Genomic DNA, 18,937 nt, shown 5'->3' with positions numbered 1-18,937 from the left:
ATTTTTCAATTTAAAGTTAGTACAAACGCCAAAGTTGATACCGTGTATTTGATTATTAAAAGTCAAACTTCTACAGGATTCTTCACAGACAAGCCTTATAAAACCAAAGGCCAAACTTCAATTCATCGTATTATAAAAACGTAAATGTATGACTTGGATGGAATGTAGTCACATTGACACCCATACCACATCTTCTTATATCGGTGATTAGGGTACTATTGACAAGGCCTTCAAACATCAAATTAAACTACCGGTTAACCGGTTAATCGGTCGAACGATTATACGAGTAACCGGTTAGGCAAAAGTGTACGATTTGACAACACTAATTACTAGTATATCAATCTGATAATGTAATGCATCGACTTACACAAAATTACCAATGAGGGTTAAATGAATTGAGTTTCTTGAAATTTTAATGTTATCGAAATTATTAAAAAAAATGTTTGCATATATGTTAAACTAAGTCTTGTTTGCGCTTTTTTATATTCACTACTTATCTATTTAAAAGAAGATGTGGTATGATTGCCAATGAGACAACTGTCCACAAGATACCAAAATGACACATGCATTAACAACCATAGGTTACCCTACGGCCTTCACCAATGAGCAAAGACCATACCGCATAGTCATCTATAAAAGGCCCCGATAAGACAATGTAAAACAATTCAAACGAGAAAACATACGGCCTTATTTAAGTAAAAAAATGAACGAAAAACAAATATGTAACACATAAACAAACGACAACCACTGAATTAAGGCTCCTGACTTGGGACAGGCACATATAACATATTATCGACAAATAATATTTCATTAAGTTGTTGTTGATCGCGACTAAAGTGTCTTTATATTTTCATCACGGTTTCCCCCTCGCACTTGCGCTGTGTCGTGACCGAAGTTATAACGAGAGGTCTCGTGGTGCAGGTTACTGCATGCAGGAAAATAACGGAGAATAAGTGTCTGGGAAATGAATTATTCAATATCTGTACAGATAGTAAATAGGATTTTCCTTGAATTTTTTTTCTAAGTTCATTTCTTTTAGAGTAAAACTTAACTATTCAAGTATTTCAAGCATGTTCAATTTTTTTGACATCGCTTGGAAATATACACACTAAAGAAAAACATGGTAGCGCTTAAATTTTAATTCTTAGGAAGTCCAAAAATGGAGGTTAGGGTAGTATATATTTTAGTTTAAACTCTTAGAAGTAATGCATATAAATGTTGAAAATATGCACAGCCCTATATTTTGACCTTTGAATAAGATAGTAGTGCATATAAACTTTCTGTCCTGAAATATTATTTTAGATGAAACTTCTTGGTATATATTTGATTTGTTTAATGTTCCTTTTATCATTGTAGAGACATTTTCTACTCTGGATGTAACTTGTGATGGAATGAATCTTCTTTGCTTCGTTGACAGAAGACTTCAAATGAAATATCATCGACGATTGCAAATTCTAACATCCAGTTCAAGTGAAACTGTCAATGGCAAGTTTAAAAAGTTTCACTTCTTGCAATTATTCTTTTGGACAAAAATCATTTATTTTATCTAATTTAACCGTGTAATGATCAAATATTTGAAAATATTTATCGACTTTCATTTGTTTATTGATTTCGATCCTAGTATTTTATTTATCATTTTGGCATCACATATGCTTACCATGTCATACTTGCAACAATAATGATTTAGACGAAATTGAAATAGGATTCGTGAAGAAATAACTTATTTCATCTATAGTTTCTATGGAGAATTGCTGTCTTAAATAGACTCAATAATAAAGTCTATTGAACGAAAGAAAAAAGGTATTTGCGAAATCTCATTCTATGTTATTATCAAACTCAAACATGGAGTTTTACACACTTGCCTTGGTCGTCTATAGCTAATGGGTGTGTAGATAAAAACTGGTTTGATTTCCGTAAATGAAAGCAAACAGACTTAAAACTGTTATATGTTGGTTTCCGCTGAGCAAGTGTCATATAAGACTAATCCGAAAGCAATTGTTCGTTTCGATTTCACCTCGCAGTGCATTATGAATAAAGTTCAATTCAATATTCATTTGTAAGGTTATTTGAAATAGTTAAGTTATCGAATGCTTAATATAAATTCGTTATTATCTGTAAAGAAGGGACTTTAGATACCATGGGACATTTAAACTCATAAATCGAAAATAAACTGACAACGCCATGGCTCAAAAGGAAAAAGATAAAAAGACAACAAAAAAGTACACAAACACACAACATAAAAAACTAGTCACTAAGCTACACAAACCATACAAAAAAAATTAGGTGTGATCTCATTTGATCCGACAGGGAAAGAGATCCTGTTCAACATATTATACCCGTCGTGTTGCTCATATGCGTACAATCCTGGTAACATGTTTAATTCGGTAGATGGCATTCGTGAAAGGGGATTGGATTGTAGGTACAACATAAGTAACATATCCTTAATCAGCTGTGAAGCAAATGTTCCATAACGGACGATTGTAGAAAGCAAACGTTTAGAATACTCTACGCATCTGAGTTTACTATAATTCAGGAATTATTATTTAAGTCAAATAAAAAGTTCATATACACCATCAGTAACTACTATTGTTCTAGTGATTTCTAAATTACACAGCAACATTATTTTTCAAACACATGTAAACCGGTAAAAATCCACCTATGTAAATATATATTTTAAGGTCAAGCAAAATAATTTAGGTAGATGTGAATATTTCAAGTAATTACAACCTCATAACATTACTGAATTTGATTTTCTGTTCCTGACATCAAAGTAAGGTTGTACGTCAACACTCAAATATCAAACTACAAAACATCATTTAAGATACACAACTTCATCATCTGGTGTTTAACACATTCTAACTATTTTTTAGAACTATTTTTCTCATTTGATGAATATTCGAATACATATAACATCAAATCGGAGTATCTAATAATCAGCTCATTAATGAAACATCAGTACGACCAGCACTTAGACCAGGATATACTACTTATTGCAGTTGAGAATAAATTAGCATTCGTTTGCCGTTGGTTATTATCTCATTTTCATTATGAAGATGAATGTATCTTTCAAGTATTGTCAAAATCTTTTGAGATGGGAAATAATGACATAACCAAAGCCTTGGCCTGGAAAGTTACTAGACAATTCTACAAGAATTACAAAGTGATCTTGGATAAAAATGCCATCGACATTTATCCAGCATTTAAATGTGAATGTCACAATATAGTGTCACGTTCCGAGGAAAAATGCTTGCGTGCAAGCAATAAGTTAATAGCTATAGAATGGAATGGAAATCGCCTTCCAAAAATACCAAGTACGTTTTTGAATTTCGAGGTCAAATTTTTCAGCTTTGATGAATTTAGTTCCCACAATGAAGAAGATGAAATGAAAGATATAATGGCGGCAATAAAGAAAACGATAGGATCGTCTTCATACAATCTCTCAATGCAACAAATCAATGGTGAAGTGGCATCAACAGTGTTCAAGCAACACAGAAATCTTTCTTTAATTTGTCCAACGATCATTAAATCTACAAATTATGGCTCTGATCATAACCTTTTACAAATGCATTGTATTCAACTCTTTTGTCACAGAAAAGGGTACATCCCTCTCGGGGAAAACCATTTTCCATCAACCATTAATGGCTTACCAACAGATATTTTACAAGGTTACGGCTTCTTCGCCTCCACCACTTTACGAATAGGCGATAAGATAGGCAATAAAGCTACATGTGGAACTCTGGGAGGATTTTACCGATTTGGTGGAAAATTGAAATGTTTTTTAACATGCGCACATGTGCTCTACAGTCTTTCAACTTTGCTAGCTCCTAAAGATGATATGTGTCAGAACGGGGAAGTTGATGTCTTTTTGGATCCTGGCCAGTCAAGTCCACGTGTATGTGGTAGTGCTATTCGTGGAGTTTTCAAACATGATGACTCTAGCAGGACCAGTGTAGATGCAGGTATAGTCGTGATAGAATCGCCTGACTTTATCATCGATCCTAGTGATATATTACGTGTCATCAATGGACCCCCTCAGTCACCAAGCGTATTAGGTATATAACATATTTTGATATTATAATATAATTTATCATATGAAAAACATTTAGGTATGACAATCTTTGTAGTCAGTATCTAACAAGACTTTTTATTTTTAACCATATTCAAGAACATTGCATTTCTCATGTTTTAGTGCCTCCTATCTATTTTATTCATCATATAAAGATGGATTCGTTAACTTAAACATTTAAAGTGTGTACCAATTTTTTTTTCACTGAGGAAAGATTGAACTTTCTTGTGTACCTGAGATTTTGGTATTGACAAATTTCTACAAGCTTACAGAAAATGTATACTTCGTTAAACACTCATTTTAGTTGTCAATTCCTCGAAATCAATGAAAATTGGTATACAACTAATTAAAATAAAGCCAAAGCACAAGTCTACCTTTTTCAATAGACAAGATATTTTAATGAGTAGGGTGTTGGTAATCAATTTTGTTATTTAGTCAAAACTTATTATAAAACTTCGTTTACAATAGCCTCTGTTTTAATTTTGTAATTGAAACGTTTAACTTTTCTCTGTGGAACAATGGTTGAAATGAATACGAATTTGAAGTATGAGTGCAGTTGTTTTATTCTGTTTAACAAGTTTTACTCATGATGTGTAGTATATTTAAGAATTGAATGCTTCTTTTTGTAACTTCATTGGCATTGGGGTGTAAAAGCGTCGACCGAAGTACATTTTGTATGAAGCGCGGAAGCTTTCACAAGCCTATGAAGTTACAAAAAGAAGCTTTCAATACTGATAATTACATTTTTTTTTTAGCTAGGATCGTTTTTATGATTTTTTTATTCAATTCACCTATGCACTTTTTTGGGACCTCGTGTTATCATGAATGAAAAGTTTTATTGAGTAATGCAATTGCTTAACAGCTTAAGGAATTATACGTGATGTACAGTTAGCCAATCAGAATAACGTATTATAGTGAAACATACATTTAATGTAATTATTGTAGTATAGTGCATTGTTTCATCATTTTTACACCCAAAAGACTTTTATCTTATTTGTTTTATTCTTTCCGTCAATTCAAAATACGTACATTTACTAAAATTGCAAAAAAAATTTTAATGTCATACATGTCTTCGCCATTAATAGAAACAGTTTATAGGGATCGTTTTACTTAACGTTTAGTTTCTGTGTTAAGTATTTCAAACATACAAACAATAATATGTTTGTCTACTCATACACATATGTGTTTTGATTCCCTATCGACATTTTTACTGTTTTGTTTACATAGTTCCGGACACTATTTAATGAATGACATTTAAAAATTCATACTGAATTATCGAATTCATTGTTTAATTTAGATTTATAGTGTAAATAAATAGTTCATTGTATCGGGACTAACGTTTTTGCGTTATAATTTTACAGAAACAGCTTAGCATCACCAGAAAACTACATGAAAAACTAATGTTGTGCATAATTTGATGCCCTACAAAATGTTCATGACCCATATAATAGAATAGTTTTTTAATAAAACGTCCGCAAGGTAGACATGTAAATGCAAATTCAGTTAGTTGGTCATCACCCATCCAACAATAAGACCAATACTGGAAGGGGTCTGTTCTTATCATAGAACGCATACATATGCAATCAGGTCAACTATGCATTTTTAGGGATGTCAGATATAGAGTCCAGCAATATGATTCTTTTTCTATGGAGGCAGCAGTAGTATACCGCTGTTCAAAAGTCATCAATTGATAGAGAGAAAACAAATCCGGATCAAAAACTAAGACCGAATGATACACATGAACTATAAAATGAAAACAACGAAACAACAAAAACACTGAAATGCAACAAATCAACGGAACAACAGAGAGAACTAAAATAAACGCCCACATTCATAGAAACGGACTATTTGATAACAACTGCAATATAATATTTTTTTTAGAACATGGCATTTTAAGGAATGATGGGCTGAACCTGTTTATATTGCTATCGAAGCTACCGCTTATATGGCAATGTTAATAAATATATCCAAAATGACAACTCTATGTGACAGGAACAGTGTACAAGCAAACTCAAGTACACTCACCGCAGAGAATCACTTTTTTAATGTTGAAGCTGTGTCATACCTTTTTCAAAATATTTGTATGCAGAAATGAATATATTAGTCTCAGAAAAAGTGAAAAAAAAATCAATACTTTTGAAACATTTTGTATGTCATTGGTCCTTTTGCACACTGATTTGTGAAAACAATGGCAAACAAGTTTGTGGCTGTATCACTTACGTATACCCAAATTACCTGTTTAAATGCATTTGGTTTTCTCTCCTATATAGAAATCAGTAACTGTATCTTTTTCGAAAAAGAGATCTAGTATGGTTGTCAATCTGGCGATGAAAGACTCAAGTCCAATAAAAAAGAAATGAGACTAAGAGTCACCGTTCGACCATTTACAATAGGCAAACATTAAATAAGAAAAATTAATTAAAAATTAAACACACGTAATTGTACTTGTGTATGTTTTACATTTTAGGTATATCGTCAACTTTACCATTCGTGAATCAAAATTTCTGCGATCATACGATGCTGTGTTGTACCAGGGAAACGGTGTCAGTTATGGCTCCAGGTGCGGTTACAGGAATAAAACAAAATGTAAAATTCGACCTTCCAACAGATAAGGACGTGAATTTTCAGGATCTTGGCCAGATCAACGTGCAGGCCAATGGGTCAACCTTTCAACCACTATTAATTGCTCAACCCGCTCATATTCAGATTCCCGTCGGATCGCTGAATGAGAAGCGGATTTTCACTATGTACAATCAAATGGTTATGAATATTCCCCTACAGGAAGGAGATTCAGGAACATGTATATATATTACAGGACACACCCCACTAAATACTGGTTGTGTGGGTATGGCAATTGCTTTCTGTTCAGGGTCAGGTTATTCATTGGTTACACCTATAAAGGAAATCATTCGTGCGATTAATGGATGACAAAAAAGTAAAGCGATTACGATTTTTAATGCGTTGACAAGATAAGCCTTTTAATAACATTTTCCTTTAAAACCTTTAATTGACATGTATATATAAAATGAAATATATATGAATTATTACACAGAAGTGAAATGTTCTTGTTATTTGGTTATAAGTTAACAGAAAAAGGGTAAACAAAGACCACACGTTTGTTTATTCAAATTAAATAACAATGATATGTATTTATGGTATACATTTTTATCAAAGTTATTTTTGACCTGATAATATGCATTGCTTTCTAACGATCAATTGTATTCATTTTTTGTTTAGCTTTTTATTACAATGTGAACCAATAGACACCTTTCAAGACTATACAACCCGTCTAAAATCGGCAAAAATACATCATCAAGGGTATCAATATTCCCAATTTAAATAAATAAACTATGATTAGTTGAATTAAAAACAGTTCAAATGACACCGTTAGGATTTACTTCATTCCTCAACGAAAAGAATCTCTGCAAAGCCCAAAATATTGCACAAAACCCTACAGTGCTAACCTACTAAACTAACAGCAATCAACAGTTGAAATAGCAAATTTATATAAGATGAGCTTGGTTGCATTTGATATAGCGTTTGTTTCGATTAATTAAATGAAAACCAATTTTATACCTCTAACTGTTTAGCAACAATTTTCTATTGTGTTCTTTCATTGCATCAATAACTTGTTTTATAACTATATTAGTTTTGCCTTACTTTGATGTGTAATTGCTTCTTAAATTCTATAGGGATCCTGTTGGACACAATTTCATCAATTCTCTTGCTGTATGTTTATATTTCTTTATTTTCACGTTGATTGTTTCATTTTACATTTGACATTATACCAACTTTTTTTATTTTTTATTTTAGAGTTAATTCAATTGCAACTTGCCTTTATAACCGATTATACGGTATTGAATTTTCTCATTGTTAAATGTGTATACAGTAGTTGTCGTTTGTTTATGTAATATATACGTGTTTCTCGTTTCTCGTTTTGTTTATATAGATTAGACCGTTGGTTTTCCCGTTTGAATGGTTTTACACTAGTAATTTTGGGGCCCTTTATAGCTTGTTGTTCGGTGTGAGCCAAGGCTCCGTGTTGAAGGCCGTACTTTAACCTATAATGGTTTAATTTTTAAATTGTTATTTGGATGGAGAGTTGTCTCATTGGCACTCACACCACATCTTCCTATATCTATGGTGACCAATAATTGATAGCTATCACTTCGTTTAAACTTTGGTGAAAAGTAGTCTCTTTCATTGGCAACCATACCATATTTCCCCTTTTATATTAAAAGTCTGCAATTTTTTTTAGGTGTTTCATTATCAATGGAAATAAAGGGAATTTTTTAGGGCCCCATAACTGGTTATATAAAAACACAGGTTTTGCAAATCAAAAAGCACCAGGTGTCATAATCCGTTTATCCGATCGATATATTAAATTATCATGAAAAGTAGTTATTATATATCAGTGTATATAAAGTGCGAATCCAGTAAGTTCATTTTCACTGTTGTATGCGAGTATGTTCATTGTAGAATAAAGGATCATGGGAAAACAGTATTTGTTTACGTTTTGAAAATACCAAAATAATTGGTTTGAAACAAAATTTTAACTTATTTTCATTGTGATATGTCTTTTAAATGTACAATAAGAGTATTAAAGTTCAAATATATGTTATAAAAGCTACATAATATAGAATATCGATTATGCAAAGCGATCCAATTTTACTATAGATGCGATGAATTATCACTGTTTGGCATTCATTTCTGATGAAGAATTTTTATTGTAGATAAACGTGATAATTAGACTTGCAACAAATGAAAAACTTATTTGATTGCTTTACTATTTACTTTATGGCTTGTATATTTCTATAAAAACTGGTTGGATATTTATACGTTTTCCCACAGTATTGACATGTGTGAACTGTATTGCCATGTTTTCCTGCTTTGTGATTCGCTAGGCCTTTTGAAGTTTCAAATTCCTGATACAAAAATAACACTGTTGCTTTTTGTTGTTTTCTTGGTGGATGTTTTTTAAACTATGTTTTATAAAAATAACTTCTCGCATTTCTCAAATTTATAAGGCTTGTTGTTCATATGCTTGTTGACATGGCCATCAAAGTGCTGTTTTTAGACGACCGCAATTTATTTTGGTTCGTATATTGCTATGATGTCGTCATCGTCTGCGTCGTCAAAAGACGCATTTGGTTTCCGGACAATACCTTCAACTTAGGTGAATAGATCTATATACATTTTAAAGAAGGTTCAATACCACAAAAGGAAGGTTGGGACAATTTTGGGGATGATGATTCCAATCGTTTACGAATAAGGGGCCTAAAGAAACTTTTTTTTTAGTTTTAGGATAATATCTTGTGTATAAGAATTTCGACTGCTCTGAAATTGTACCACAGTGTTCAATACTACAAATAGAAGGTTGGGATTCATTTTTTGATTTAATTTTTGGGCCAAATGAGGGCCTTCTTGCCCCTGCTTCTTTGATCACAATCCAAATTCGGATATTATCAAGCTTTAATGTTGTGTTTAGATTTGCCCCAACTGTTCAGGGTTCGACCTCTGTAGTCGTATCAGGCTGCGACCAGCGAAACATTTTTAATGTTTAACTACAAAACGAGCAGATGTGATTAAAAGTTCCTGTTACTTTCATCATATGGTAAGTCAGGCCATCATAGGCGTATCAAGGGGGCCTGGAAAATTTGGCAGGCCTTCTCCATGCTATCAGTTTTTATGCTCATTGAGAAGTCTTAAAATTTTAATTCACACATTGTTGTAATTCATTAGTGGGGATCTTCTAGTTCTTGTGAAAACTAGCTTCCCATTTTGTCTTAAAAGAACAATTATTAAGTGCATTGGTATGAAGGCCCTCCTTTTTAACTTTAGTTTTTTTTCTGTTATTCATCTTCACTTGCCTCCTCTACTGTTGAGCCCCAAAATGCTTCAATATAAAAATAAGATGTGGTATGATTGCCAATGAGACAACTATCCACAAAAGACCAAAATGACACAGACATTTACAACTAAGGTCACCTTACGGCCTTCAACAATGAGCAAAGCTCATACCGCATAGTCAGCTATAAAAGGCCCCGATAAGACCATGTAATTCAATTCAAACGAAAAAACTAACGGCCTTATTTACGTAAAAAAATGAACGAAAAACAAATATTTAACACATAGACAAACGACAACCACTGAATTACAGGCTCCTTACTTGGGACAGGCACATACATATATAATGTGGTTAAACATGTAAGCGGGATCACTACTCGCCCCTAACCTGGGACAGTGGTATAACAGTACAACGTAAGAACGAACAATAAAAATCATTTGAAAAAAGCTTAACTCATCAGATGGACATCAATGTTCATATTCTGAAGGAAAGCTAGTTTTTAGCTTGATTGTTGCTTGAATTTTTTTACAGTATAAAATGAAACGACATGTGACAACTATCCAAAGTTTTTAAAGCGTGAAATATAAGTCAAGTTGTGTAGGGCAAACTTATTCTGTAAAAAATCTACCTATGTCTATGTACTGATAAAGTTGCATTGGTACATGATGTACGTGTTGTAGAGCACCCTTGATTCTACGGCAGAGGTCGAACCCTGAATAGTTTGAGGTAATTATGAACACAACATTCAAGCAAGACTTCATTTTTGATGAAATAAAAAAAAATGTTGAATTTTAGACCGTTCGGTCTTTAACTAGGACCATTTCGATACATTGGACAAAAATCAAAAACATCCCAAATTTAAAACCATGAGGTGAGATTCAGCATGCCAAAAAAAAAACAAATACTCAATTGTTGTTGAAATCCAAACCAATTTATTTTTAGACAGTTTGGATCCCACAAACTTGTAAAATGGGCCAAAAAAAAAAATTAAACACAATCAGCCTACCAAAGAACCTCCAGTTTTATTCTGAACCATGTAAACCAATTTAAAACCGGACCCAAAGTAAAATAAATCGTACTTCACGGTTAGATTAAGCATATTAAACCTCATTGGAATTGGTCAATAAGTGATTTATTAAAAAATTTAGAAAAGTGTTGTTCTTTTTTTTATCCCTTTTTATACCATTTTATACCGATACTAGACATAATAGATGAACGTGTTTAGTGATGAAGTGTCATAGCATTGGATATTGATTTTCCCTATATGTTCAATTTCATTTAGTACCCTATCGGAACATTTTAAATGAAGTCGGTGACATATATACTTTATTTTACATTTTCTGATGTACATTTTCAATATCTATCAAATTGGGTTTTTACTTTATTTTTTAAGTCTATGGGCTGGCCATGGTCATTAACTGAATGATCCTTGACCATAATATGATTTCATTAATTAAAAACATTTTCAACTCTTAAATGATCCACATGTTGTTATATTATGACTACAATGTGTTACATTTGAAATAAATATCAATTCTATTGAATTTATTAGAGTTTTCAATCAAACTTTCCTTCTCAAGGTCAGCACTATGAAATCCTTAATTAGTGTTTGAACAAGTCGGCTGAGTAAGGAATTTAATGCATAAAAATGAATAAAATGCATACAGTGGAAATGCACCGCATATACAATAATAATGAATCGCTCTACAGGAAAAATGAAAGTAAAGTATCATTATTCAACAGTAAACATGACTCGCATAAATATAGCAGCATATTGGAATTCAATTCAATATGGACAAACTGAATAACAAAAGCTATTCTACGTTATACAACATTAGTTATTGTGTCGAAATGAATATGTTTCTGTAACTACATTTTTCCTGCTAGTTTTTAATCACCTGCACGATTTGTTAGTAAAACGTCCGAAATATTCACTCATTTCGGTATATATTTCACGTATGGATGGCTATTGGCGCGATAAAACCCCGTGATCATCTCTTATTTTGTCTAACTTGTATTATTTATTACTGAACATATACGTGTGAACTATTTTTCTTCATTTTCTTCAAAAAGAATATTTTTTTCGTCTGTTTATTTACCATTCTACATCAGAAATGTTTGACATATACAATGAAAATGATATTTTAGGATCCGCACTTTACATACACTGTATATGAGAGAATGTTAATCTCTTTATTCATGACGATTAGGGTCGTGCGTAAACGCAATAGATGACTCAAAGTATCTCATTTCACAATATGCAGATGATTCCTTTCTGGTACTTATTTGATCAACATAATCTTCGGATGCATCTCTCCGTAATTAAGACAAATATGCAGATTTATCAGGCCTTGATATACATTTAAAATTATAAAGACCAGAGTTGTTTCGATTTGGAAGAAAACGTCTAGCCTAGAAGAAATTCTTTGCGGATTGGAATTGGTTTCCGGCAGATTTACACTTCTTGGGATAAATTTCTCCGTAGAACTTAACGGAAGTAATGAAAAGTTAAACTATGATCCCAAGATAAAAGAACTCGCTATATACAAGAAGTGTGATTGAGTTGAATTAGAATTTTTCTAAAGATTGCGATAAAAAAAAGTAATGGTTTTGATCTCTTTCAATTGATAAAGGCAACAATAGTATCCCGCTGTTCAAAAGTCATAAATCGATTGAAAGAAAACAAATCCGGGTTACAAACTAAAACCGAGCGGAACACATCAACTAAAAGAGGAAAACAACAAAACAACAGAAACAAAATTGATTTGTTGAACCTGGTTTTGCGGCAAGTCAAACATCGTGCTAAATATACTACTGAAATGAAAACATTACATGACAGGAATACAATACAAATTAATGCAGAGAAATATATAAATAACTAATTAAATAGTACACCTCTCCAACTTCGTACTTTATTCGGCCTTTATAACTTTTTTGGATTTGAGTGTTACTGATGAGTCTTATGAAGGCGAAACGCGCGTCTGGAGTAAATACAAAATTTAATCCGGGTGTCTATGATGAGTTGATATATATTCGACATGTTTACCACAGAATAACAACGAACTCGTAAAATAATTTAGGACAGTACCAAAAAACAGCATAACAGATTTACGAACTGTCCGTCATACGAATGTATCATCGCCTCAAAAGTGACGTCAGCGGTAAAATTTTAAAAATTGAATATATTTCATTAATAGATTTGTAATTATATGATGTACACCATAACATCTACAAAAACACAAATGTAGAACTGTGCCAGTAGACAGATAACCAATTGTATCATCCAGCTATGTCGATATTTCCTCCAAATCAAACTGAAAAATAAAAAATCGTGAACATACAGTTGCTCTTAACCACAATTATAGAAACAAACTAGGTAATCAACTATCGTTTCCTTTATATACGAATAGAAAAAACAGAACTACAACCTCAAACGACAAGACATCCAACAACATCCGATCAGAATTACAAACAAAAATTCATAACTAATTACATGTATGTTGGACAAACAAATACCGTGACTCGTCCCAAATCAATGCGAATTCACACCCAGCAAAACAGACATACTCAGGAACAGGTCACGCTCCGCACCTAAAGTCCAGATGACGTAAATGGTAAAACACAATCTAAGACGTGGTAAAAATGTTTTTAATTAGTTAATACACCGACACATCGTATGAATCGACCAATTCGTGATGGTGTCCATAAAATTAACAGAGTGTCATTTTTAATTTTTTCACCTCATAACTTTGTTGGAGCAGTTTTAATGTAAGGAGCCCACTCATAATAATGTGAACATACACGAGCATAATGCACCAACTGAGAAATGTATACGCCGTACAATAGGACAGAGGGTATAAAATAAAAGCACAAAAATACTGAACTTAGAGGAAAACCAATTCGGAAAGTTCATAATCACATGGCAAAGTCAAATAACAAAACGCATCAAAAACAAATGGACAAGAACTGTCATATTCCTGACTTGAAACTGACATTTTCAAATGTAAAAAATGGTAGATTAAACCTGGTTTTAAAGCGCTAACCCTCTCACTTTGATGACAGTCTCATCAAATTCCGTTATATGGTATGCGGTATGTTACAGCTAAGAAATGGGAAACTGATTATTCGAAAGTTGAAATCGTCCTATTTGTCATAGATTTTAGTTTGAAGTCGTCAATCTGTGTCAATATTGAGGAAAAGGTCAAGTTATGAAGCAGTCCTTGTAGTATCAGCATTATCCTTAATTTCAAGTTCACTTGGATATATAAGAAGTAAGTATTGACTGAAAAAAGGGTTATTGGGTGATATAACATCATCAATATATCTGAAGGTAAAATTAAAGAATGTTGCAAGGTGCTTTTTCTTTTTGTCATTTAGAATGTTCTGAATACATTCTGATTCAAACAAGTACAAAATAAAATCTGACAAGAGGGATGCACAATTAGAACCCATTGGAATACCGACTGTCTGACGAAATATTAATCCTCCAAACTCAACAAATATATATTGTCGATAAAAAAGTCCAGCATTTTGATAATATCATATTCAGTATATTTTCGGTAGATTCAGAGTTGTTCTTTACAATTATAATCAAGTGAAAAATAGCCCTCGAGGTATAAAGTGGAAACGATAACTGCCTGGTTTTGATATAGAGAAGTTCGATTTTAATTCCTTGTCATATTTTGAATTTTTTCTTGACCTGCGAATTAGGAACGCAAAATGACAATAGCGACAATGAATATCAGTAATGTTTTGCTTCATCTGCAGTAGTTCTTAATTTGTTTCAAAGATTACATTCTTTACTAATTTTTATTTCGATAATCCAGGTAATGTCGATTGATATTTATCTGTTTGATATTTGTTTGTTTTAAATAAATTATGCCCTCCATATAGTGTCAAATTGAAAACGCACTTATTTTCATTTTCTGTCATACAATAATCATTAAATCTTTGAGAAAAATAAACCATGTTAAATGCAAAAGAAATGAAAATGAATTGAGTCTTTATAAGAAACGTTATATTTTTTAAGCACCAAACAGTATGTACCGTGCATACAATAAAAACAACATGTATATGCAAAATAAAAAAAGAACTGTACTATACAATATAAATAACATGTACACGAAATAGTATGTTCTGCAAATACAATAAAAAATATGTACACTATGAAAGATGCATGTTGGCACATGTGCAACATTGAAAGATGAAAGGAGGCAAACATTAAAAAAAGCATGTAAAACACCAAAAAACGATTAGGTGGCACAATATAGGAGAATATTTAGCGTTTTCCCAAAAAATTGTACGTATATAGCATATAAGATATTACTGTGTTTTACACGAAGCAGCAAAATCAGTTAAATCAATTTATCATGTAAAAATTATGAAAATTTTATAATCGCATTTGTACTAGCTATTACAACACGACGATATTGCTCAGTCTATATTTTTTCGTGTAGTAAATTGTTTGTAGATCGTTCGTTCTTTATACTTCTTTGGTGTTTTTTCCCATTGTATAGTCGGAAACCTTAAACTGGTGTTCGGTTACTGTTGCACAATATCATAAAAAATGTTTGAGTCCCAAAATGTAGTCTAATTTAAAATGCCCCCGTCAAAATGTGACATATATAATAAATGTAATCTATGAGTATTTTCTATGAATATTCAGAGGTTGTATGTTGACTACTATGTGTTGCAAGATAGACTTCTATTTGTCTGTCAAGTGATTTTACAGCTGATGTGTTTGTGTTACAATTCATGCATAGTCTAAATGTAAAGACTAAATTGTGAATACAAAATGTATGGTATTTTATTTAATTTGATTGCAATTGTGTTTGCATATGTTTTTCTATTTGTCTATTTTTTCTCTTTGAATTAAACAAATACGCAAACGAGTATTCGATTACCTGTTCTCTGTTATCTGAGAAATATGAGCTTAAAAATATAATCGAGGTACATTTTAGACCAAATGTTTGGAAAGCTAAAAGGTGAATAGTTTGATAATAATTCAAAAGAACATTTAGAGAAAAGGAATAACCGGCTTTGGCTGGGGAAGTTGAGACGTTTGTTCTAGCATATCTGCATAGTTATATGAACTTGAAAAAAATATTTTTGAGGGACAATTTAAAATTAAATCATAAATAAGACTGATGATATTTTATTTTACCTTTTGTCTCTTCTACCCATTTCTTAGTAAGATGAAAGTTTGCAATGGTATCCTTATCTAATTAACAATTAATGTTTCAATTTAGCATCATCAGCTTAATGTATAATAATGGACCATAGGGTCATCTTAAAAGAAATATTATGTCTCCATAAATGAAAACAACACCGAAGATAGATAGATTTGATGTTCATTGAGGTACTCACATATGACATAGGACTAGCTAGTTACGTCACATTATGCAAACCTCTGAAATTATTTGGTTGTATATATACAATTTGAAATGAAATGATCTAATTCATACGGTTATTCGAAATTCATGTTTAAGCAGTAGTTTCGTAAGCTAAAACAGAAAAAATAACCTTCCTTTTAAAATGAAGTTTGGTTTTATTTTGGGATTATGTATTACATTATTTGGAGCTCACGTTTTTGCAGCAGTAGCTTTAGCTAAAACTAGGCAATTATCCAAAAACAAATTTTTTAAGTTAGCATTTGTTCTTATCCTGAATGATGCTTTTATGATGATTGAGTATGCGTGGCATACACTTATAATGAACACGAACGACTTTTATACTGAAGGTCCACACCAAGGCCAGGGTCTAGTACTCGTACATCTCGTACCTGCATCAATCCTATCGTCTCTCTGGATGACATTTTCTATGTGCCTCCAAAGGATAAATGCGACTGTGGTCGTACCAAAACGAGTTTTGACTATTTTGACGAGTACTATTGCTATAGGTCTTGGATTTCTGATTTCACACGTTTATTTCTTAAGTCGCTGTGTTTTGGAATTTATCCGAAAGGTTCAACATGTTCAATTTCCATGTGCACCAAATTATAATACACAGAAAAGGTTTCTCCTGTTTGCAGATACTCCGAATGCCTTATTTGTGACATTTATAGCATGCAGTTATCTAGTTTTAATATTCAGAATATTTCACAAACGAAAACCTATGAATGGAACCAAGAAGTTAAGTGAATTACAGATTCAACAGGAAAGGAAGGCAGCATTACGGATTCGTTATAACATGATTACCCTTAGTTGTATCATTATCGTAACAGCAATTTCAATTCTACCTCGAACTTGCTACGGTCTTTATATCAACTTTACTGGTACTATCGATGATGACATCGTCAGAGCCCTTAACAATTTACTTTTGCTCAATCCTTTGGTGGATCCAATCATCTATATTTTCAGAATCAAAGAAGTACGCTGCCAATTGATATGCAGATGTCGATCAAATAAAACGACACCTTTGGGATTACCGATGCAGTCAGCAAATGCAACTACATCTACATCGAGGACTATAGTCAGTACCATGGCTACTATAACTTAATAACGCACAACCACAAGATCACCTTATAACAGAGAGTTGTTTTATCTTTTGTATGTAATGTATTGTATCTTTGCGTTAAATGTTGAACGTGTTCCTAATTTTAGTATTAAAATAACATATATCTTTTTCAAGTGCTAAAAACGATAATTCTATTTTGACAGTAAAAAATGAACCTCCGATTTTTAGTTTGTTTTTATGTTAAGTTTCTTTTATTTTGTACACCATACTTGTTTTTAATTTTCGAAAATATAATTAGACAAAACATGAACTGCTGTTGATCAGTTATAAAAATATTCCACGTCGAAACAGTAAATAATTTGACATTATCATCAGTGTATATTCGTCTGTCACGTGGACAACGACATTTTACAAAGGGATACACTTCATTCCGTCAATCAAGTTCCGGTAACACGACTTTATCTCCCACAAACGTTCTCGGTATAGTACGGCACGGTATGTAAGATAGTATCGGACATGCATAATGATAAAGAAATTGGTGGTATATTTCAAAGAAACCCAACTAACACCACCAAAGACAATACAAGTGATATTTGGATCAATATTTAGTCTTCAAGCAGAGATACACATACATTTAATCGTTCCATGCCTCTAGATAAATTGTATTTATAATACAGAGACAATCTTCGAAAAATAAATCCTGTCGACGACCGAAATGGTACTTATTGAAAAAGTTCCATTATTAAAGTGTATACAAAGTTGATTAAATTTCACCGTTTTGACACGCGTTTTTGAATGGCATCTTCGTTTACAATGAGACAAAAAGCAGGGAGTCAAAGACACAAACAACAAACAGCAGACATATGTTGTTTAACATTTACTTTAAATAATACTAAGGATGTTAATGAAATGTAATTTGGAATGAATTTTACTGAGACAATAAAAATGATGCCACAAACAACAATTATCTCATTAAGTGAGTATTTTCATATCCATATCAGACATATGTCCGGAAATTATTGGAATAGATTTTTCCAACTTTTTGTCGCACGAACTTTCTGATTAAAGTTTACCCCCTCCCCCCCCCCCCCCAAAAAAAAAGGCGAAAAACAGACAGTTTTGTACTTGCTCGTTTGGTAAAACAATATGAATAGTTTCAGAAAATGTATCACCCATAATGATTGAAATTCATAGTTGGAACCATATATGTAGGAAACTATTTGACCTTTTTTGCAATATCTTATGGTAGATAAATACAAAGTAAAATAAACAAAAATACCAAAAACAATGAAAAATTCAAAACATAATCTGTATTCAAATAGGAAAATCAAAAGCCATAGAAACACAAAAAGAAACGATTTTAACTTTAGAAAAATCAAATCTATGACAGATAGTGTCTACATATATATATCACAATTTAAGCAGTTGGCTTAATGTATAAGAAAACATTTAAATCACAAATATACTAAACTCCAAGGAAAATTAATTAAACGGATAGTTCCTTATCAAATCGAAAAATCAGAAGCTCAAATACATCAATCGAATGGATAATAAAACATAAAACAAGG

At 32.2% G+C, this 18,937-nt stretch overlaps 1 protein-coding gene across 1 annotated transcript; it reads left to right on the top strand.

The window, feature by feature from the left end:
• The first annotated feature begins 2,849 nt into the window (after positions 1-2,849).
• LOC134707456 (uncharacterized) lies at positions 2,850-8,615 on the top strand. The gene is made up of 2 exons (XM_063567210.1): positions 2,850-4,052; positions 6,534-8,615. Exons 1-2 carry the CDS (start codon positions 2,945-2,947, stop codon positions 6,992-6,994), a joined length of 1,569 nt encoding a protein of 522 aa, XP_063423280.1. The 5' UTR covers positions 2,850-2,944; the 3' UTR covers positions 6,995-8,615.
• The last annotated feature ends 10,322 nt before the right edge of the window (positions 8,616-18,937 follow it).

This window comes from Mytilus trossulus, chromosome 1 (assembly GCF_036588685.1).
Source record: "Mytilus trossulus isolate FHL-02 chromosome 1, PNRI_Mtr1.1.1.hap1, whole genome shotgun sequence".
Classification (NCBI taxonomy): Eukaryota; Metazoa; Mollusca; class Bivalvia; order Mytilida; family Mytilidae; genus Mytilus; species Mytilus trossulus.
This window is presented reverse-complemented; position numbering and strand designations above follow the sequence as displayed.